This window comes from Kogia breviceps, chromosome 3, assembly GCF_026419965.1.
Source record: "Kogia breviceps isolate mKogBre1 chromosome 3, mKogBre1 haplotype 1, whole genome shotgun sequence".
NCBI lineage: Eukaryota > Metazoa > Chordata > Mammalia > Artiodactyla > Physeteridae > Kogia > Kogia breviceps.
The window spans coordinates 188,226,354-188,248,838 of NC_081312.1; the positions used below are offsets into that span (position 1 = coordinate 188,226,354).

The 22,485-nt window shown below is 40.6% G+C and overlaps 1 protein-coding gene across 2 annotated transcripts in view; it reads left to right on the top strand.

The window, feature by feature from the left end:
• The window catches only part of ODAD2 (outer dynein arm docking complex subunit 2), a 228,434-nt gene that overhangs the window by 21,656 nt on the left and 184,293 nt on the right, over positions 1-22,485 (top strand). For both annotated transcript variants that reach the window (XM_067030599.1, XM_067030598.1), the window contains exons 7-10: positions 2,850-3,052; positions 4,462-4,560; positions 9,831-9,978; positions 22,170-22,316. In XM_067030599.1, coding sequence (XP_066886700.1) covers positions 2,850-3,052; positions 4,462-4,560; positions 9,831-9,978; positions 22,170-22,316 — 597 coding nt within the window. The remainder of the gene's footprint in view (positions 1-2,849; positions 3,053-4,461; positions 4,561-9,830; positions 9,979-22,169; positions 22,317-22,485) is intronic.

Consider the following 22,485-nt stretch of genomic DNA (forward strand, 5'->3'; position numbering starts at 1 on the left):
GTTTATATGGTCATTCTTTTTTTTTTTTTTCAGTATGCGGGCCTCTCACTGCTGTGGCCTCTCCCGTTGTGGAGCGCAGGCTCCAGACGCGCAGGCCCAGCGGCCACGGCTCACAGGCCCAGCTGCTCCGCGGCATGTGGGATCCTCCCAGACCAGGGCACGAACCCGTATCCCCTGCATCGGCAGGCGGACTCTCAACCACTGCACCACCAGGGAAGCCCTGGTCATTCATTTTTGAATATTGAGCTAATATTGAATCCCGGGACTGGGATTGGTCATGATGTCTTACCCTATTTGACATTGCTAGATGTAATTTGATAATATTTTGCTGAGGATTTTTGCATCTATAGTCATGAAGGATACGAGTTAGTAGTTATCTTTTAATGTTTTTGTCTGTTTTTGGTATCTGGATAATGTGGCCTCAGAATGAATTGGGAAGTATGCACTACTCTTTTCTTCTTTCTGGAATTCTTTATGTAGATTGAATCTTATTTCTTTGTTAAATGTTTGGTAGAATTTACCAAGGAATCCATCTCTACCTGAAGGTTTCTTTGTTGAAAGGTTTTATGTTGAGAATTTTATTTCTTTAGTAGATATAGAACTATTCAGATTTCTTTCTCTTACTGAGCTTTGGTGGTTCGTGTCTTTCAATGAATTTGCACATTTTATCTAACTTACTTCATATATTGGCATCAAGTATAACACTCCACTATTATCTTCTGATGTCTGGAGGCTCTGCTGTGATAACCCCTCTTTCATGCATAATATTGGTCATTTATGTCTTCTTTTTATTCTTGACTAGTCTGGAAAGAAGTGATAAATTTTATTGATCTTTTCGAAGAACAGCTACTTGTTTCATTGATTTTCTCTATTGTTTGCTTTCTATTTTATTTTGTTTCTGCTCTTTAAATTTTTCTTTCTTCTGCTCTCTTTGGGTTTAATTTGCTCTTCTTATTTCATTTCTTAAGTTGGAAGCTTAGGCATCGATTTGAGACCTTTATTTTGTAATATAAAGTTTTATGCTGTAAATTTCTTTATAAGCAGCATATGAACTGTGTCCCATAGACTTTGGTATGTTTTCATGCAAATCAATATATCTGATTATTTTCCATATATCTTCTTATGGATTTGTAGCTTACTTCTATTTTATTATGAGACGATGTTGTGTATGATTTTAGTTCTTTTAAATTTGTGGATGTTTGTTTTATGGCTTAAAATATGGTCTGTTTTGGTAAATTTTTCCTTGCTCATTTGAGAAGAATGTGTATTCTCCTGCTGTGTGTGGTGTGTTCTATAAATGTCAGTTACGTCCATGTGGTTGATAGCCTTCCTCAGGTATTCTATATTCTTATTAAGTTTTGTTTTGTTCATTCTGTTGATTACTGAGAGGGGGGTTTTGAAGTCTCCTAATTGTGGATTTATCTGTTTTTCCAGTTAGTTCTATTGTTGCTTTACATCTTTTGAAATTCTATTGTTTGGTGAACACACAGTTAGAATTGAGTGTAATTGGCTCTTGGTCATTATATGTCTCTCTATCTCTGATAATATTATTTGTTTTGAAGTCCATTTTGTCTGATTTTAATGTAGCTATTCCTGCTTTTTTTGATTATTGGTTTCATGGAATATTTTTCTCCAGCTTTTTACTTATAGTGTATTTATATATTTATATATAAAATGGTTTCTTTTAGACCACAAATAATTGGATTTTCCTTTTTCATCCACTCTGACGATTTCTTTTAATTGACGTTTTTAAATCATTTTCATTTAATGTGCCTACTGATAGAGTTGAATTAAATTTACTATTTTGCTTATTGCTTTTATTAGTCCCATTTGTTCTTTGTTCTTTTTCTCCTCTTTTTCTTCCCCCTTTGAATTAACTGAAGTTTTAGAAATGATTCCATTTTGTGTATGCAATTAGTTCATCAGTTATACTTTTTAAAAAACATCTCAGTTGGGCTTATAATATATGTCTCTAATTTACCTTGTCTGTCTTTGAACAGTATTATACGGTTTCACAAGTAGTCTAAGAGCCTTATAAGAGTGTGCTTCGAATGCCTCTCCCTGTGTTTGTACTATTGTTGTCATACATTTTACTCTGACATGCTATCAACCCCTTATCACAAAGGATCTTTTATATTTATTTTTACCAGTTCTACATTCTTTTGTGTAGATGTGTGTTCTGTCTCGTATGAGATCCCCTCTGATTGAAGAGCTTCATGAACAATTTTTTTAGCCTGGGTCTTCTGGCAGTGAATTCCCTCAGCTTTTTTTCATCTGTGAAGTCTTTATTTTACCTTCATTTTCAAAAGATTTTTTTTCTCTGTATAGAATTTTGGGTTGACAGGATATGGGATTTTTTCCCTTTAATCACTTTAACTATATCACTCCCTTGTCTTGTGGATTGCACTGTCTCTGATGAGAAGTCTCTTTTAATTGTTATGTTTCTTCCTCTCTCTATAATCTGTCTTTTACTTCTGGCTACCTGCAAGGTGGTCTCTTTATCCTTGGTCTCAGCAATTTGACTAAGATGTGTCCCAGTCTTTACAGGGTTTAAGCGTAATTTTTTTCTGGTGGTGGTGAGGAGCAAGTTGGTCCAGTCCTGCTGCTGTATCCGTGTGGGCTGCAGCAGGGCTGTGAGCTTAGGATCATCCCATCACTGTCAGCCTAACTCCAATAGAGGCCTCGGTCTTGAAGTTGCCCAGATTCAATTTGTGTTGCTAAGCAACACAAGTTAGAGCATCTTGAGACTTCCTGTCTGAATTTATCACCAGGGTTAATTTTCAGATAACATGAGATAATTCAGAAGTGATATCGCTGTAAAAATATGCTCTTTTTTTTTTTAATTAAAGGAGGTTAGATTCAATGAAGAACGGCAAAAGGAAAAGGATCAGCCTAATGAGGCACCTGAGGAGGAAGCAGCCGCGTTACATAAAGCGAGCACTGCTTGCTGCAGGAGTGCCCTGGACAAGAAGCAAATCAGTTTGGGAAGGAGCCAGATGACCAAGAGATTAGAGCCAAGTTTAAACTGGAAGACCACTGTTGATGCCAAAGAGTATGTAGACACTTACATGATGGGTTTTCTGATACATCCTTGCTAACCACACAGTTGCCCAACTTTTCACATAACTTAGTTTCCTCAGAGAAAACTACAGAGGAGATACTCACACCTTCCTCCATAATACCAGTTGGTTCCTTCCTGCCCTCTTCATGTTCCAGGCAGAAAGATTTGACATCAAACAGTGTTTGTGTGCAGAGCACCACGGAGGGAGAGCCCAATTCACTTTCATGTGGTTGGTGGGTCAGGGCAAATAACACGTGAAAAAGATGATAAAAACACATGGAAGAATCCCATGGGAAATGTAAACATTGTGGTAGGGACATGATTAAGTAAGTGTTAGAAGAATTCCGATTTAAATTATGTGATTAAATGTACAATTATGTGTAGTTAGTTAGGGAAATCTTCATAGACGTGATATCTTGTATATTAACAGAACTTTAAGTAAATACTATAAAAAAGGATAGAACCACAAACATATGAATGGTCTGAGTAAAGTGGACACTGCTTTGATGAACGTCTGAAATATACAAGCCTAGTTCCATTTAGGACCCTCTGTAAATTGGTGCCAAAGCATAGATTAAGGGCCAATGTTACCAACACGTAGCAGTCAGAAGCACCTAGAACACTTTTTAAAGCTTAGCAAATAGGTTAAAAGTTACAGCCTATTTTTATTCCATGTCATCACCTTATTGGGTTAAGAACTGGGTCCCTACTGGTCACATGGGTCCCTCGCCTACAGAGATTCTGAGAACCACAGGTGATTGTATTTTGAGTGCAAACTCAGGGAGCTGACAGAGGAGTCCTGTGGAAGGAGGAGACAGCTTGGTCCTCTTGAGTCTCACTGATTTTGGGGTGTTTGACCTTTGTGGCTCTGTTTGAAAGGGTGAGTCTGAAAATGACAAATGTCTGGGCTACTCTGTTAATGGGGGGGTGAATTATAAAATACTGCTTTTCGCATGTGCTTATTTTCTTCAATTAAGAATTCACTAAACAAGTATTTAATGCAAACCCAGTACATGCCACGGCGTAGACTAAGCTTGAGAATATCCAGAAAATCAGGCACAGGACCTGCTGCAATGTCAGGTGGGCAAGGTGGAAAAACAGGCAACAGTGATCCAGGACACACTGAAGGACCTTCCCAATGATGGCAGCCTATGAAGACCTGTTTCTAGCGCAAAGAAATACTGGACAAAGTGTTTCTCCGTTACATAAAATGCGAGGCTGTGCTTGAAGGGCAAAAGCGGCCTCTCAGGTGTCGGATGAGACTGGAGCTCATAGTCATTCTCTGGGTTAGGAAAACACATCGTTTGGATGCATGAAAATGATGCAATATTTGTATACATTTCTATTTTAATTTCCTGTTAGTCAGCGTAAAGTGATTAATGAAATTAATATTTCTTTAGGAACAAGAGCTCACTAAGAGCCACCCAAGAAGAAAAACATGGAGGAAGACTTGAGAAGTCCAGACCATCTACTTCATCTGGAAGAGCACAGTTAATTCGGTGAGTTTCTGTTAACATGACCAGTTCTTTAAAGCCGCCCCTATGCAACAGGCTAGTTAATGCTGCTTGATGGTGTGTTACTTTCACATGAGGGCCCTAAGATACCTATATTGACAGTGAGTAGGAATGCTGTAAAAATGGTCATAGTGGATTTCTTTAAATCTGTTTACAGAATATCCTTTCAATGTGGAGTTACTTTAATACAGTGATGTACTGGTATTAGTTAACTCTTGGCAAATGAATATATTTGATGCAAAAAGCAGTTAACTAAGTGGTAGCAAACCTGGGCTCTTATCTGGTCTCTGGCCTCTGAATAATCATGTTGTAGCAAAATTGTCATCTTTCTGAGCCTTACTTTACTGGTCACCGATGGCTCTGCCAATTCTAAAGTGACAAATGTTATTTCTCATTAAAACAGCCATTAATAGAAGGCCAACTAATAAGCTTCTTACCCAGTTTTCAGTTTGATGACAGAAGTGACATATCTCGGGAGAACTTTCAGCCATTTTTACTCTAAGGTGGTGGTGGGAAGAAATGACAGAAATTTCACATTTTGAATTTGCACACTTGGAAAAAAACAAACTTTAAGACACTCTACAACATGTATGCCATTTTGGGGAGTTAGACATAATAAACTATTAATTTTTTGACAACTTATAAAAATTTTTTATTTTGAAATAATTGTAGATTCACAGAAAGTTGTGGAGATAGTGCAGAGAGGTCCCATAGACCCTTCACCTAGCCTCTCCCAATGGTTAAATCCTACAACCTACGTAACTGTGGTACAAGATCAAAACCGGGAGATTAACACTGGTACAATGTATAGGTATAGTTCAATGTCATTTTACCCTGTGCAGGTTTGTGTGATGACCATGGCGACCAGGCTAGAGCACTGTTCACCCCGCACAGATGTCCCCCCGCTGCCCCATTATAGCCACAACCCCCGTCATTCCCAGTTCCTAGCAACCAATCATCTGTTTGCTATTTTCATAATTGTGTCATTTTGGACCGCCATATAAATAGATTCATACATTTTTTTATATTGACTTTTTTTCCAACACCATTATATCCTTGAGATCCACCTAAGTTGTTGCATGTATTAATAGTTTGTCCCTTTTAATTGCTGGGTGGCATTCCATTGTATGGATATACCACACACTGGTAGTTTTTAAAATTATTCACATATTAAGGCACCTTTCAGTTGTTTGCGGTTTTTGGCTATTAAAAATAAAGCTGCTGTGAACAATCACATACAGGTTTTTGTATAGATGTAAGTTTTCATTCCTCTAGGATAAATGCCCAGTTGCTGACATCGATAGTAATTGTGTGTTTAGCTTTTTTAAGAAACTGCCTACCTTTTCCAGACTGGCTGCACCATTTTATGTTCCCACCAGTGACGTATGAGAGACCCAGTTCCCCCTCATCCTCGCCAGTATTCGGTATTGTTGCGTGTTGTATTTCAGCTGTTCTAAAAGCTGTGTAGTGATAGCTCATCGTGGTCTTAGCATTTCCCTAATGGCTCATGATGTTAACATCTTGTCACGAGCTTATTGCCATCCCTTTATGCTCATCAGTGAAATGTCTCTTTATGTCTTTTGCTCATTTTCTAGTTGAATCATTTGTTTTTTAAATGTTGAGTTTTGAGAGTTCTTTATCTATCCAGGATATCCTTGGTTATATATGTAGTTTGCAAATATTTTCTCCCTTTCTGTAACTTGTCTTTTCATTCTCTTAATAGGGCCTCTCAGAGAACAATTTTTAATTTTGATGAAGTCTGATTTATCAATTTTTTCTTTTATGGATTGTGCCTTTGATGTCACGAAGCCCTTGGTCCTGAAAATTATCTCCAGTGTTTTCTTCCTAAAAGTTTAATAATTCTACATTTTCTATTCAAGACTGGGATCCATTTTGAGTTAATTTTATATAAAGTATGAGACCTATTAGGTCAAGATTCATTTTTTTTAGCCTATTGATATTCAGTTTCTCCAGCACCATGTGATGAAAAGGCTATCTTTCCACCTTTGACTTGCTTTTTCACCTTCATCAAAAATTAGGTGGGTGTACTCGTGTGGGGCTATTTCTGGGTCTTTATTCTGTGCAGCTGACTTTTATGTCCAGCCCTTTGCCAACACCATACATTCTTGATTACTGTAGCTCTATAGTAAATCTTGAAATCTGGTAAAGTGATTCCTCTCGCTTTATTATTTTTCTTCCCCAAATCATTTTGACCTATTCTAGCTTTTTTCCTTTCCACATACATTTTAGAATGATCTTGCTATATCTAACAGAAAAAACGTACTGAAGATTTTGATAGAAATTGCATTAAAACTCTGTATCAATTTTGAGAAAATTGATATCTTTACTATGTAGACTCTGCCAATCCATGAACACTGTATGTCTATTTATTTAAGCCTTTGATTTCTTTTACCAGCAGCTTGTGATAGTTTTCAGCATATAAGTCCTGTACATGTTTTGTTAGATTTACATCTAGAAGTAGAAACGCCAGTACTATGTTGACTATCAGTGATCAAAGTCCTTGCTTTTTCTCAATCTTAGGAGGAAAGCATTCAGTCTTTCCCCAGAAAGTATGATGATAGTTTTTGTACAGATATTCTTTATCACGTTGAGGAATTTCCCCTCTATTCTTGGTTTTCTGAGAGTCTTAATCACCATTGGGTGTTGAATTTTGTCACATGTTTTTTCTACAGCAATTGGTATGGTCATGGCATTTTTCTTCTTTAGGCTGTTACTGTGGTGGATTACAACGGCTGATTTTTGAATACTGAATCAGCCTTGCATTCCTGGAATAAACCCCACTTGGTCATGGTGGGCTCATTCTTTTTATATGTAGCTGAATTATGTGTGCTTAATAGTATGTTAAGAATATTTGCACCTACACTCATGAGGGATATTCAATAATAGTGTCTTGTTTTTGTTTGCACTTTAGTTTTGATATCAGGCTTCATAAAATGAGTTCCCTTCTCTTCTATTTTCTAGAGGAGATTGTATAAAATTGGTGTTAGTACTTCTATGCCTGTTAAAATTCTCCAGTGAAATCATCTGGAACTGGAGACTTTTGCTTTGAGTTTTAAAATTATGAATTAATTCCATTAATAGTTGTAATGCTGTTCAAATTATGTGCTTCATTTTGGTTAAGTTACGGTAGTTTGTACCTTTAAAGGAGTTGGTCCGTTTTATCTAAATTGTCAAATTAATGTTCAGTTGTTCATAGTTTTCTCTTAGTATCCTTTTGTTGTCAGCAGGATCTGTAGTGATATGCTACGTTTCATTCATTTCTGGTACTGGAAATTTGTGTCTTCTCTTTTTTTGTCAGTCTTGCTACAGCTTTGTCAGTTTTATTGATCTTTTCAACAAGCAGTTTTTTGTTTTTATAGATTTTTCAAGTTGTTTTTCTGTTTTCAATTTTATTGATTTCTTCTCTTTATTATTTCCTCTTCTCTGTTTTCTTTGGGTTTGTTTTGCTCTTCTTTTTCTAGTTTCTTTAGATGTGAGTTTAGATGACTGAATTGAGACTTCTCTTTTCTTATGTAGGCCTTTAGTGCCACGTAGTTCTCTTTCTGCACTGCTTTAGCTATGTGCCAAAAAACGGATATATCTTTGTGTGTGTATGTATGTGTGTGGCTTTTTTCAGTTTTATTGAGATATAATTGACATACAGCTCAGTATAAGCTTACGGTGCACCCTGTGACTTGACATACGTGTACTGTGAAATGACTGCAATAGGCTCAGTTAATTTACATCCCCTTATGTAGTTGCAAATAACTCTGTTTCTATGAGGAGGACCCTGAGACTTACTCTCTAAGCGACTTTCAGATACACCACACTGCAGTGTTAGCGTCGTCATCTCGTCATACACCACAGTCCCCAGCACTTACTTATCAGATACCTGTGTGTCGCGTTTGACCACCTTCCCCCAATTTCCCTCCCTCCACCTCTGGTAACCACAAGTCTGATTTCTATGAGTTTGGTTGTTGTTTTGTTTTTGTTTTTTATTTTTAGATTCCATGTATAAATGAAATCATACAGTATTTGTCTTTCTCTGACTGATTTCACTTAGCATAATACCCTCCAGGTCCACCCAGGTTGTCACGAAAGGCAGGATTTCCTTCTATTTTTACGACTAATATTCCATTGCATGTATGTATCACGTCTTCTTTATCCATTCGTCTGTCCATGGACACTTAGGTTGCTTCCATGTCTTGGCTGTTGTAAATAATGCTGCAGTGAACATTGGGGTTTACTTCATTCTTAGGTAGACCCAATCTACCAGATTTTCCTCTTTAACCAACGCAGGTTTCCTGACATCTTTTGGACAAGAGGATACATAAAACTGAAACTCAGCTCCAGGCACTTCAGTTCAGGATTTCCTCCCACTGTGGCCCAGAGAGCACGGTTGCACCATTCTGCACTTTTGAAAGTACAAGAATTGGAGCTCTCTGTGCTGAAAAACCTTTGAGAAATTAAGAGAATGGTACAACCTTAAAAATAATGAAACTTGACAATTACCCATCCTCCGACTATGCTTCCAAATGGAAACGACTAGGAAAGAGTTTTATGGAAGAGAGCACCTGGGGGGGATGGAGAGAGAAAAGGAGGGAGAGAAAGAAAGAAGATAAGGATGAATTCACTGTGTTCCCAAGGGCTTGAGTGAACTAGCCTGTGCCTGTGACCGTGATGTTCAGCTGGAAGCCTCTAGAGCAGTGAGGAATACAATGAACTCTCTCTGGTGAGGGAATAAATGCCTTCCCCTTAGGGCACCGGCAGCACTGCCCAACTGAACTTTCTGCATTAATAGAAATGGTTTATTTCTGAGCTGTCCTGTACGGTAGCCACTAGCTACCTGATTATTGAGCACCTGCAATGTGGCCAGTGTGACTGGAGAACTGAATTTTTAATTGTATTCAATTTTAAGTAAGTAAATAAAAGAAATGTAAATATAAATAACCAATGTTAAGTTATTTAACGGCTATGACAAGTTGCAGTCTTTGGTCATTTACCTAACACCCTTGCCATTTCTTGCTATATTCTTTATTATTATTGCACCCATAGCAATGATACTGAAAAGCATCTGCTACAGAGACGTGTTTACTCACCTCCTCATGTAGATATTTACAAAGATCTTCCAGAACTCAGAAGGCGTTGGTACCTTATCCGTGGCTTATGTACATGTTGCTGAAATAGTAACATTATAACCATGTCCATACTGTAGCATAAACATACTTATTATATGTTTTTGTTGTTGTCCTTAGTAAGAGTGCTGAAAAGATTGAGGAAATTATTAGTGAGAGCTCCTCAGAGAGTGAGGAAGATGAAGAACCACCTGACTATCTTCAGGAAGCAAATGCAGATTTGCCATCAGAATACTGGCAAATTCAGAAGCTGGTGAAATATTTGAAGGTGAGAGAGAAAACTTTTGTACTATGTTTGCAATGTTTATTTAAAATTTTTTCCTAAAAATGTATGTTCTGCTTCCAAGTTGACTATATATTTCTTTCAAGTAAGGGTAGTAAGTATCCCTGTTACTACTTAAGTGTGCACAGGGGAAGGTCCTATTACCCTGAGGATAGTGAGGTTTGTCCTTGTGGAGCAGCTGGGCTGTCAGGTACCAGCCCTCTCCCCCAGCTGGAGAGCGGGCAGCGGGCCATGGCAGCCGTCAGATATTGTGACTTGCCACCATTTTACGATCTGCAGTGTGATGGAGACACAAAAGTATATGAAAAGTCTATGAAATGCAAAATTGAATCTCTCTAGGTAATCTCAAAATAATACACCTGACATTATAATTTACAAGATTATGCCTTAAATGTAGATTTCAACCAGCAGAGAAATGTTCACGTTGACCTGACTCTCCACTTACCATTTTCCAAGTGCAGCAATGTCTGTGATTGTTGAAAAATGTTGATGCGTTCATTAATACCCAAACAAGTCAATGAATGACACAGCTTAGTATTTATCCAGAGCTATGAGCTCAGGTCTTGGCATAGCATAAAGGGACTTAGTCTTCAATTATTTGGCTTTGACGTACGTTCATTTCAACTTGCAAGTTTTGCATCTGTATATATGCTTTTAATCTGGAGTTTTAGAACACAATTTAATTTTTAAACCTTCCACCCTCTGTTTCTCCGCACAGCCGATGACTCTGTACCCTAGTCCTGAACGGAGCGATAAGCTCCTCTTCCGCCGCCCTCTGCGCTTACCTTCTGCCATACCTATCACAGTACAGCTTGTCTGTCTTGTCAGCTACTCCTTGAGTGGGGAGACCGCACTCAACTCTTTCTGGGTCTTGCTGGTAAACACAGGGCTGTCCGTCCTCTGCTCAGGAGGGACGGTGACAGAACAAGGCTCCCGAGGGGCCGGGCTGTCCTTCACTCTCAGGTCCTTCAGAACAGCTTTTCCTCCCTCTGAGCCTGAGTCGTCTGTTCCCTCTGCCGTGGATGTCTTTCCCCACCTCCTCTTCCTCCCCTTCCTCCCCCTTCTCCTTGTAGACATACTGTTTCCTTGCCGCATTTGCCCGCTCTGTGTGGATATTATTTTCTCCCCTGTCCATGGTTGCTTCAAAATCTTGCAATGAAAATATTTTGCTTTGTATCCATCCCAGCGATTGGGCGAGACCGTTGTTAAGGCGTGCACCCCACACTAACACTGTGAGTGTCTCTAAAAATACAGTAAGTTTCACTCACTTCTAAATCAGAAATGTATGGAACGCCTTTGTGCAGTAGGAGGAGAGTTGGAGGATTTTTTGTTGTTTGGAAATGGTGGATTTCTTCATCACAAGTATTCTAATATTATTATTAATGTAAATAGGTACTCTTTAGTAACACGAGATAAACTGTTGAAAGGTCATAATTATATGTAGATCTGCATTTCATGCCCCTTTGTGTAAGTATCCTTAAACTGAAGAATGAATTTCTGGACCCATAGTTGAAAGCCTGCTGGAATCCATTTCTATGTGGTTTGAAGGTAGATTGCGTATGGAATTTAATACTATAGGATCAGGAAATCCAAGAGAAAATTGAGGAGACTAGAAAATGGTTGTTGAGCTTTCAGGCAGTTCGAAGGGATCTCAGAGGCTGGGTCTAGAATCATGCTTTATCTCCCCTCTGGGCATTTCTTAGGGCCGTTACTTGAGGATAAGCTATCTGCACTGTCGGCTCCAGGCTCAGCTGGGATAGTGTTAGCCAGCGGCTTTGGAGACGTCTGCCCCTACTCAGCAAGTGCTTCGGTCGGCGGGGCTTATGCCTGAGTACTTGCTGCAGTAATGGAGGAATCCAGGGTTCATGCCTGGGGCCACTTCCCCCGGTGTACCACCTCCTCACCTGGGGAAGCAGGAAGATGAAAGCATTCATTGAGAAAGCTGAGTTCAGCAGCAGGTGGTTTGCAAAATGAATCCCAGTGAGAAGACCGGAAGCCGGTGACGTGCTGCCCTGATAGAGTGTGTTGGGGACTCGGAATAGGGCAGTGTCCTTGGGAGCAGCCGAGAAATGGCCGAGAGAGGAGACCGGCCAGTTTGTGAGCGGGGTCTGCTTTGGGGCAGTTGAAGTCTGAAGACAGTGAAATGTCCAAATAGAAAGGCCTGTCCAATAGTTGGAAATAAAGCACTGAGGCTCCAATTATTCATTAGAAATGGGGCTACCATTTTGGGACCCAGAGGAATGAAAGGCTTAGGAAGGAGTGTGGAGCAGGTGGGCATGTTTGTGTTGTTTTAAATTCATGATTGCATGTGACCTCTTAAAAGCTAATCAGAAAGTAGCTGTCTCTCACTGGAGTTAGCACATACAACTAAGGCAGTGTTTATGGATCAAAATATTTATGTTAAATGGGCAGTCTTTCTTTAAATATTAGTTTGCCATCTTATAAGTTGATCGCTTCGTTCACCTTTTTTTTTTTAAATCTTAAAGAAAGTAACATCTTATTTGGTAATTTTATGCAACCAGTTAATGGATTATAACGATTAATTAAAGGAAGATAAATAGTTAGGAAGGTTTGAAGCAAAAAGAGAAAAACGTTTACTTTTAAAGTAATTTTCCCTCCAACTGACTGTTCCTACGCGCTCACACTGGGAAGGCCAGGTATGAAGACTGGGGAAAGATGGGCTTTTTTTTTTTTTTTTTTTTTGCGGTACGCGGGCCTCTCACTGTTGTGGCCCCTCCCGTTGCGGAGCACAGGCTCCGGACGCGCAGGCTCAGCGGCCACGGCTCACGGGCCCAGCCGCCCCGCGGCATGTGGGATCTTCCCGGACCAGGGCACGAACCCGTGTCCCCTGCATCGGCAGGCGGACTCTAAACCACTGCGCCACCAGGGAAGCCCAAGATGGGCTTTTTAATGTAAATTCAGAAATGTGGTATCAGCCTGGAGTCTGATATTGGGGCCAACTTTGTTTTCAAGTTCTAGAGGGGTGATGGTGTTACCTGAACACAGGTCAGTCAGTGGAGAGTGGCTGGCGTGGACTGCTGAGTGACAGCTTACGATCACGGTGGCAGGGGCATCCCGTACGAATCCTCTCCCCCGTCCACCATGCGTTGGGGAGGGGCAGGGCCTCACTGATTTACACTGTGTGATCAAGCTTGTGTTGATTTCACCTTTCACGTGAGCCAGGCATCTTGTTAGGTCTTCTGTTATGTATCCGCAAACTCAGAATTCTCCGGCCATGAGAAGTGAAGGTGTGTGGTGGTGCCCCCAGCTCAGCAGTGACAGGGCTGTACTTCGGAGTGACGTCTAGAAGACGGTCACATCAGGAATCCCTGGAGGCTTCTGAAGAGACTTTCCAGGCTCCCTTGCTGGAATGTTTTGGACTTCCTCTCTGGAGGGGCAGTCCTGGCAAAGACATTTTCAGACTTGAAAACCTTTGTTAAAGACTCTGCTTTTGTGGGGCTCGGTTCCCTCATGATCTTCCGCGAACTGATTAAAACACACACACACACACACACACTCGCACACTACCTTAGTTGGTTAAGGGGTTCTTCTAAGTGGCAGTTGGGAGTTATATGGTTTTTCATCAGAGGAATTTGATGTACTTTGCAATCAGCTACAGTTAATTAATTGCTTTCCCATGACTTGGGTTTGGGCTCTGGGGTGGCAGGTAGTGTGACCCCTGTTTCGTTGGTGGAAAAGCTGAGAAATACTTCGCTCCAGGCTACACAGAAGGTGGCTGTGAGCCGGGAAGGCGTCCAGGGGCCTCTGCTTATTGCTCATTGCCTGGTTATTCTGTCCCTCTGTCCAGAAATTCAGGGCCCAGGGGGCCTGAAGCCTCACCGTTGAACATTCCTATTTTCTCTCCTGTTTGAGTCAGAGGCTAGTTACACATGGAGCACTTCTTCACAGAGGAATTCAGCGTTCAGTTTTTGGAGGCAGCAGCAGAGTGCCCTAGGTGTTTACTTAAAGAGATGGAGAAAAATGTGATAGTGCAGTGTTATTGTTGTTAAGAAGACTCTTTCAAAATTGGAAAAGAGTGGTTACTGCTTATGCAGCCAGATGAACTCCGGTAGTTAAAAAGAGAAATTAGAACCACTTTCCTGAGAAACAACCTTTAAGTTAATACATATGTTGTTACACGGATGTAGTTAATTTTAAAAATAGTCTCTAAGACAAAAAGGGTAGGAGGACTTTTGTACGGAAGAAAAAATTACCTGTTACTAATCAGAAGATATTTAAATTCCATCTTCTAATGAAATTTCTACTCGGCAGAGTCTGCACTTGCATTTTCTTAAATAAGAATTTTACTTATTCAGATGTGTGTGACTTGTATGTTTATAATGCCCACTAAGAAAGGATTTGTCCTCTTATTTTTATTACAGAGGACATGGTGGGAGTGATGGAGGGCCTCATCTCCAAAGGGGAATCCATGCTCTACAAATACAACCGTAACTTGTTTTCAGTTCTGAGCTTTAAATTCGCTTTGCCTCTTGGCTATCATACATAAAGAGAAGTAGAGAAAAAGCAAAGATAATTGGATGATTATGATAAATACACTATCAAATCGTAACAATGTATACCTCCCCTAGCCAGCATTATACAACCACATCAACTTAACTACTGAAAAATGACAATATGAAAAATCTCTGGGAAGGGGTGTTAAGCTTTAACTCCATTCACTTCTTCATGGACACATACTATTAACTGGTCCAGCTAGAGCGTAATTAGAGCCTTCTCACTGCTGTCTAACTACTCATTGAGATTTCTGACTATAAAGAATGTTGATATCTAAGGCAATTTAATGTAATGATCTGAAAATGTAATAGATCTTTTCAGGGAATTTGTTGCCTGATGTATTTGCAACAAAAATAGTTTTTATTCCTCTAAGCATGCTTTCCCCCCAAATTTATTTGAGAGGCTAAATAGAGAAAAGAAGCTTTGCCTAGTTCCCAATTTATATAATGCACTAGGCTGCTTTGCTTTTTGTTTTAAAAACACACATTCAAGTCCTGTTACAGAAATTTGCATGCTAGAAGAATTTCTAAGTATAAGGGTCGAGGAGTAAGAGGTACCAGATTTGGTATAAATGATGTTTCATTTTATATATGTCTATAAATCTTTTGTCCCTTTTTGGTCCGCTGGCCTTTGAGATTCCTGCTGACAAGGGCTGTGGATCCTAACCCAGCTCTTGGTCTGGCTGGCTGTGGCCTCCTGATATCTCTGTGACACACAGAGCGTAGCGGAAGCTTGTGTTCCTCTGCTGGTCCATCCTTTACTCTCTTCTGTATTTAAAATATTAAAGTATTATAACATAATGCGTTAACATATGCTCATTGTAATTATTCAAGCCATGCAGAGGAATAAAAGTGAAAGCCCCCTTCCACATGTTTGTTTGTATACATACACATATGTGATCTTTATACATAAAATGAAGTCAGACTGTGATTCTACATTGTACCTTTTGTATTTAATGCTATGTCTTGGCGATCTTTCATATCAGCCTTACTCCTTTTAATTGCTCCATAGTATTTCATTGTACATAAATCAGTAATTTATTTAACAGTTCCCTTACAGATAAGTGTTTACGTTGTCTCCCCAAATCATGTAATTACAAGAATGCTGCAGCAGATATTTTTACATATGCTTTGGATACGCACACTATTTCCGTAGGATGGATTCTCTGAAATGGAATTGCTTGGGTCAAAGAGTGTGCACATTTCGAATGTTGATAGTTCTAATGGGCAGTTGTTCAATGGGTGTAAAAGTTCAGTCACGCGAGATGAATAAGCTCTAGATCTGCCATACAACACAGTACCTACAGTTAATAATGCTGTTTGTGCACTTAAAAAATTTAAGAGGGCAGGTCTCACGTTAAGTGTTATTAACAGACAAAAAAGGGGGAGGAAACTTTGGGAGGTGAGGGGTATGTTTATTGTCTTGATTGTGGTCATAGTTTCACAGGTATGTGCATATGTTCACACTCATCAAATTGTATACGTCAAATATGTGCAGTATTTTTGTATATCAATAATACCTCAATAGAGCTGTGTTAAAAAAAAAGAATATATGCACAGTAAAGTCTAAGTACTGCATTAATTTTTTTTTTTATTTCAGAGGGAAATAGTGAGAAGTGATCAACCAGGCTTGGTTTATGTAAAAAAATTTTTGATACTCCCTACAGAAAGCAAGCATCACTTTACACTCCATCAGTAATATACCAAAGGTTTTAACCTCAGCTACAGAGTGAAATCAGCCCAGCTCTTAAAAACAAAACAAAGACCCTGGTGCCCAGGTACCATTTTGGAATGGGGTCTGGGTATTGATGGTCTTTAAAATCTCCCCAGGGTATTAAAGTTGCTCACCTAGGATTGAGATTAACTGCTATAAATTCTAATCTGCAGTCTTTTTGTTTGTTGGTTTAATAGGGGGAAAATATATCTTCTGTGAATTTACCTATTCCTCATTGCTAGTGAGGTTCATAAATTTTTTCATACGTCAAGTAGCCATTGTATTGTATACCTTGCCTATTTTCCTATGTGGTTGTGTTTTGATTCTTGATGCAAATTAATCCTTTGTTTTTTATGTGCAAATAATTCCTCTCCGCTTGTCATATGTCAAAGCCAGATGACTGGCTCCCCCATTCTTTCCTCCAGTGATTGGAGATGCTACTTTTATCAAATATAGTCATTTCACTTTTAAGAGCTTGTTTCCAGATCTTTCTCTGTTACATTGATTTATTTGGATGTTCCCATGCTGTTTAATTACTATAGCTTTGGTATATTTTAATATTTGATTGGCCAGAGAGTTTTCTTAAAATATTTTAAATTACTTTTTGCATATTTTCCATTCCAGATCATCTTGAGAATCAAATTAAAAAGAAATCTAAAAAATGCTGTTGGGATTTTAGTTGGCTTACATGAATTTGTAAATTATTTCTGGATAAATTACAGTTTTAATAACATTGAATTATCCTATTCAGGAATATGGTATGACCATTCATTAATTTAATCTTTTATATACTTCAGTGAAACTTAATAGCTTTCCCCCCATATATTTACAACACATTTCTTGTGAGATTCACTCATAGATATTTTTACTATTATTATTTTGCCAATACTGGGATGGGAACTTTTTTCAAATTACATTTTTTTTTTTTTTTTTTTTTGCGGTACGCGGGCCTCTCACTGCTGTGGCCTCTCCCGTTGCGGAACACAGGCTCCGGACGCACAGGCTCAGTAGTTGTGGCTCACGGGCCCAGCCGCTTTGCGGCACGTGGGATCTTCCCGGACCGGGGCATGAACCCACGTCCCCTGCATTGGCAGGCGGACTCTCAACCACTGCGCCACCAGGGAAGCCCCAAATTACATATTTTGATTTGTCATTCTTAGTGTATGGAGAGTTACTCATTTTTGAATATCCAGTTACACTCGTATCGAGTCACTTTACTGAGCTACTTTTATTAATTATCATAATTATTCAGTTCATTCTTCTGAATCTTTTTAGAAAGACTATGATATTTCCTACAAATTTTTCATCATTGCAGTAACATTCCAGTAGATCATCAATTTCTGTCAATGTTCCATAGTGGTTTGAAAAGAATGTGTGGGGAATCCTTGAATTGTTCCTTACCCATTCCTGATTAAAAAAAAAAAAAAAATTCTTAGCAAGCCTGCAATCCAACAATCTGAGTCTAATTTCTTTTTTCTTCTGGAACAGCATCTTCTCTTTTTCCTTGGAGGTTCCTTCTGGTCTCATCTCTTGAGCCCTAGGTTTATGAGTGCTGAATTATCAGCATAAAATTGGCTTGCAAATAAACCGAAGGCAAAGCAATGTATTTTACTAGCTTGACTTACGTGGTTCTATGCCACTCACTTGGAGCTCTGACTCTTTACCATTTCTACTCTGAGAGATGAAGAGCATCTCTGAGCCAAGCTCTGCGCCGGGCGCCAGCCCCTCTGTCATCATTAATAAACAGTCGTTGGCAGGCTTCACGGCTCTTGCTCTATGAGTGGCATGTTTGGAGGAAAAAATGCTGAGAACATTGAAAGCCAGCTGGACGGCTGTGATGGCTGTGTCACCTCGCCGGGTCTCACCCGCTGCCCCCTGACTGCAGACCGCGGGGAACAGGGGAAGGAGACCTCTGTTCCGCCTCGCACCTCTGCCTGCCGTCCTGCCTCACTGGGCCCGACAGGACGCCCGGAAGGATGGCCCTGTGAGCGTGCTTGCCGGTGCACTGCCACCTCCCAGCTTCTGGCACCCTCTTCGGACCCGAGCTACTCGAACACATGATGGGTCACCTCGGCCTGCCAGCCCCTTGTCCCCTGCTCTGGATTCCTGCAGTAATCGGAGTGCTCTCAGCTGTCCACGCTGGCCGGCTCCAGCCAGGGGCCTCTGCAGCCACAGAGGGACCTGTGAGAATGTAGTCAGCTCCCGTTATAGCCCTCTCCTTCCCCCCAGACCAACCACCCTTGAATATTTTCTGTCGGTGGTGAACTAAAGGCGAAAGTGCTCAGCCTGGCCTTTGGCCCAGCAGGTCGTGTGGCCCGCCTGGCCTATCTGCTCGCCTCGGCCTCCGGCCTCCTCCTGGCCTCCCCTACGTGGCAGCGCCCACGCCTTTGACTGCGGCCTTCTGTCACGCCGGCGCCTCCTCCCGTCGATGCCCCGGCCCGGGTAAAGCCCCCGTTGTGGGTTTCCCTAGCCCTCTGCCCCTCTCCCTTATGGCACCTCTTGGACTTAAAATTTCCATTCATTGGGATAGGCTTTAACAAATTAAAATCGTTCATCTCCACTGAACTGCGAGCTCCAGAAAAGCAAAGACCGTGTCTGTTTTTGTTTACCAGGATGTCTCTAGGGCCTGGCATCGGACTCGGCAAAGAGTTAAGCAAATAGGAAGCAAATTTGTTGAATGAAAGAATACAGAAGTGATTTCAGGCAGCTTTCTCCCTGTTTTACTCTTGAACACATGCTTCATCTCAGCTTAGTCATGTTTATTTCTTCCTTATCAGCAGTAAGGGGAGGGGATTACTCTCTATACCGGATAGGGTAATACTTCTTTATTTCAAAGATTTTATTTAAATCCAGGAAAAACATTATTTTAAAAAATGTCCTCTATTCATCTTTAAAGAAGAAATTTTGAGAAAAGTGAGAGATAGCAACATTCGTCTGATCTCGGCCTGTTTGAAGCGTGATCGCGACCACGAACGCCGGCCTCCTGGTCGTGGAAAGGAACCTGAGCTGGTAAAATATCCAAAGGCCGGTAGAGCCTGGAGATGTCTGAGAAGCAGCCGGGGACGGAGGACAAGTAGCAAAAGAATTGCGTTAATTCAAGACGTAGGAAAGCTTATTGGAAGCATTCTTCAAAACCCTTCAGAAGCTAGTAAAATAATATTTTACTGCGTTTTTCTCCGGCTCTTAAAACCTCACAGATGCAAATGCGTGATAAAATGTGAAAATAAGTATTGGCAACTAATTACGTTCTCAGGGGAGATTTAATTGAAAAGGAGCATATTCGCATATTTGCACTACTACTCTTCAGGAAGATGTTTATGGCATCTGGTCAAAGTAGAGCGGACATTTGAAAAATCCTTTGACATAGCTGGTATTTAAAGAATACAATTGGCTAACATTTGTGGCTCTGTACATTGAATATTTTGGCTCCCATCCGCTGGTATTCATTCTGAAAGATTTACTATCCTTTGGGGAGTGTGGTCACTGACAAGAGTAGAAATAAATCCTGAAATGTGGAAAAACTAACTTTCCCTCATAAAAAACTGTTCTAAAAAAATCCCTCAAGCCTATGAATATGTTTCCAGATTTTCAGAAAAAGCTGATGATTTACAGAAAGGTATATTTTTTCTATAAGGATCTAACTTCTTAATGATGAACGTAAATTTTCCATCATGTGGCTTCGAAAGTGGCCTAGAGATAATTCAGCAAAATACAGGGCCTTACCTTTTGGGCATCAGCTGCAGTTACATGACTTTTAACAGTGTGTGTCGTCAGTTGTAGTGTCAATAATGAAATAAAACTCAAACGGTGGAAAGAGTCTACAAGAGACAAATGAAAAGCACTTGAACTAGGAAGCAAAGCTTGGGCTGCGTGTCTAAGTAGGAAAGTGCCATCATCACAGCAACTAGAATGCAGGCATAGGGGTCAAGAAGGTCCTCCATCTCGTGTGACTGAGAACATCAGGACGGAGCACCCCCGTCCAGGGAGTGGCCTGGGGGGCGGGAGTGCCGTTGGACGACTTCTCGCCTCCTGCTTGTGCTTGAGTCTCTGGAGCCGCTGTCTCAAGAGCCCTCTCAACCTGAGGCCCTTGGCTTCCATGTCAAACCTCTAATGTAGGGGCCCACCTCTGTTCCTGCAGGTGCTCCGGGAGGAGACTTCTGCCTCCTTTCTCCATTTAAATTCAGAAAAAGAGCCTTGTTTACTGAGTGTTGCCCTTATTTTCTTTGCTTTTCTTTTTTCTGTATTACTTTCCTTAATTAATTATGGTTAGCACTTAGATTCTTCCTTATGGTTTACAAAATATCTACCTTTTACTAAGAGGTGCTGGCGTGTGGGGTCCTGGGTCTGACAGCCGTGACAGAGGGTGTATTGCGTTATGTTTTAAAACCCACTGTGGAGAAATTGGTGGTGTTGAAATTTCTCTTGATAGCGAGAAAAAGATGCTAAAAGCTATAAGAACAAAACTTATTATTTTAAATGTAAGTAACAAAATTAAGGCTCTTGTCATTCTAAACTTAATCTTGAATATGGTGGACAGCCTAGGGTACCCAGGGGGAAAGTTAGAATGAAAGCAGAAATGGCGCTCATAGCATTTTTAGAGAAGTGGAAGGAATGTTCTGGAAAGGAGTTAGTAGGAAGTCGGAGCCTAAGCGTTTCCTTCTTCACTTTCTGATGCTCTCACCCTCTACTGATCCCACTTTAGTTTCTTATGTTAAAAGAAACATACTGTGTTGAATTCACAAAAGGATTGGCACGTGTGCATTCATGTGATATGAAGGAGGGGGTGGGTAGCTTGAAGATAATTTCCATTTTTTGTGCTAAGGCTATCTATGTACATACACATGTATGTAACATATAGCAATATGAAGTAATGATTTGCAAATGATAATAAATATAATTTGAAGGTGTCTTCCCTCAAAAAAGAGAGATTGATTTGAGGCCATTGCTACTATGTTTTGAGGTAGAACTCCAGGGCTGTCGTTTGTGAACACCTTTTACAAAAATAGTTTATTCTTGGCTCCATTAGAAATGTTGCTCTTGTGTCTTATGAACTATTTTGGACACTCTTATTTGCCAACCACTCTCAACAGCAGTAGAAGTAATACGTACTATGCTGTGTGCTTCAAAGATTTTCAAAGCGTTAATGATCAGTGGACATTGCTTAAGAATTCCTGCAATGAATTCTGATTTAATTTCCTGGCAGGCCTGATTCACCGATCAATCATTAAAAATCTTTGAATCTCTTGGCTTTTTAAAAAAAGCAATTCCCTACTACTCTTCACTTGTGGTGATTAGCTAAACAGACACTGATTTGCATGTTGGTGGGCCAGCGTTTCGTTCACGACAGTGAAACTGTCTTTCTTCTCCTTCAGTCCACCCATCGGTCGGCCCCCGGGTTTAAGGGAACCGCCTTCTCTTTCTCAGCCCCGTGGCCTCACTCCGCTTACTCTCGGTCCCAGTGTGGAGGGCTGTGCTGCTTCCCACGTGGCTTTACTTTCCCCAGCTTTCCTCTGTCCCAGGCTGTTCTGTGTACATGGGTAAGAATAATTTTCAGACACGGTTTGCATTGCAGGGTACACAGCTCAGGGACTGCCTGTTACCCCTCCACATAAAACTCACGCTCCTCGGACCATCTCTCAAGGCTCGCCCCCGGCTCTATTTAATATCCTAATGCCACCTAATGTCGCGGCTGTTTAAAGCAGACAGACCACCTTTTACGTGCTGACTCTCGACTGCAACGGTATTTTAGGACGCCCTGCACAGCTTTCTTGTGCTTCAGCTCTGCATGATTCATTTAACAAATTATAATCCACTCAGAGAATTTAAAAGAATTGAACGTGCTGTGTATGGGGACACACCCTTCCCGGTTCATGGATTCACCACCCTTTAGCAAATTTCTGTGGGAGTGTGAGCTTATTTAACCTTCCTGTGGCCTTGCGTCTTTGCAGGGAGGAAATCAGACGGCTACAGTGATTGCACTGTGTTCAATGAAGGACTTCAACTTAGCGCAGGAGACCTGCCAGTTGGCGATCAGGGATGTTGGAGGCCTTGAAGTTTTAATAAATTTACTTGAGACAGATGAAGTCAAATGTAAGGTGAGTGGCTGGATCGCAGCGGATGGGGAGCCTCGTTCACGACTTCACCTGCTTCTCTTCTTAGTGCTGGGCGTCTGCCCGTCCTGCTGCTTGTTTCTTGTCTTTATTATTACTGACGACCCGCTTCTGCTGTTAGCTGTTTGCTGCTCTTGTCAACTCTCTGCTTTTC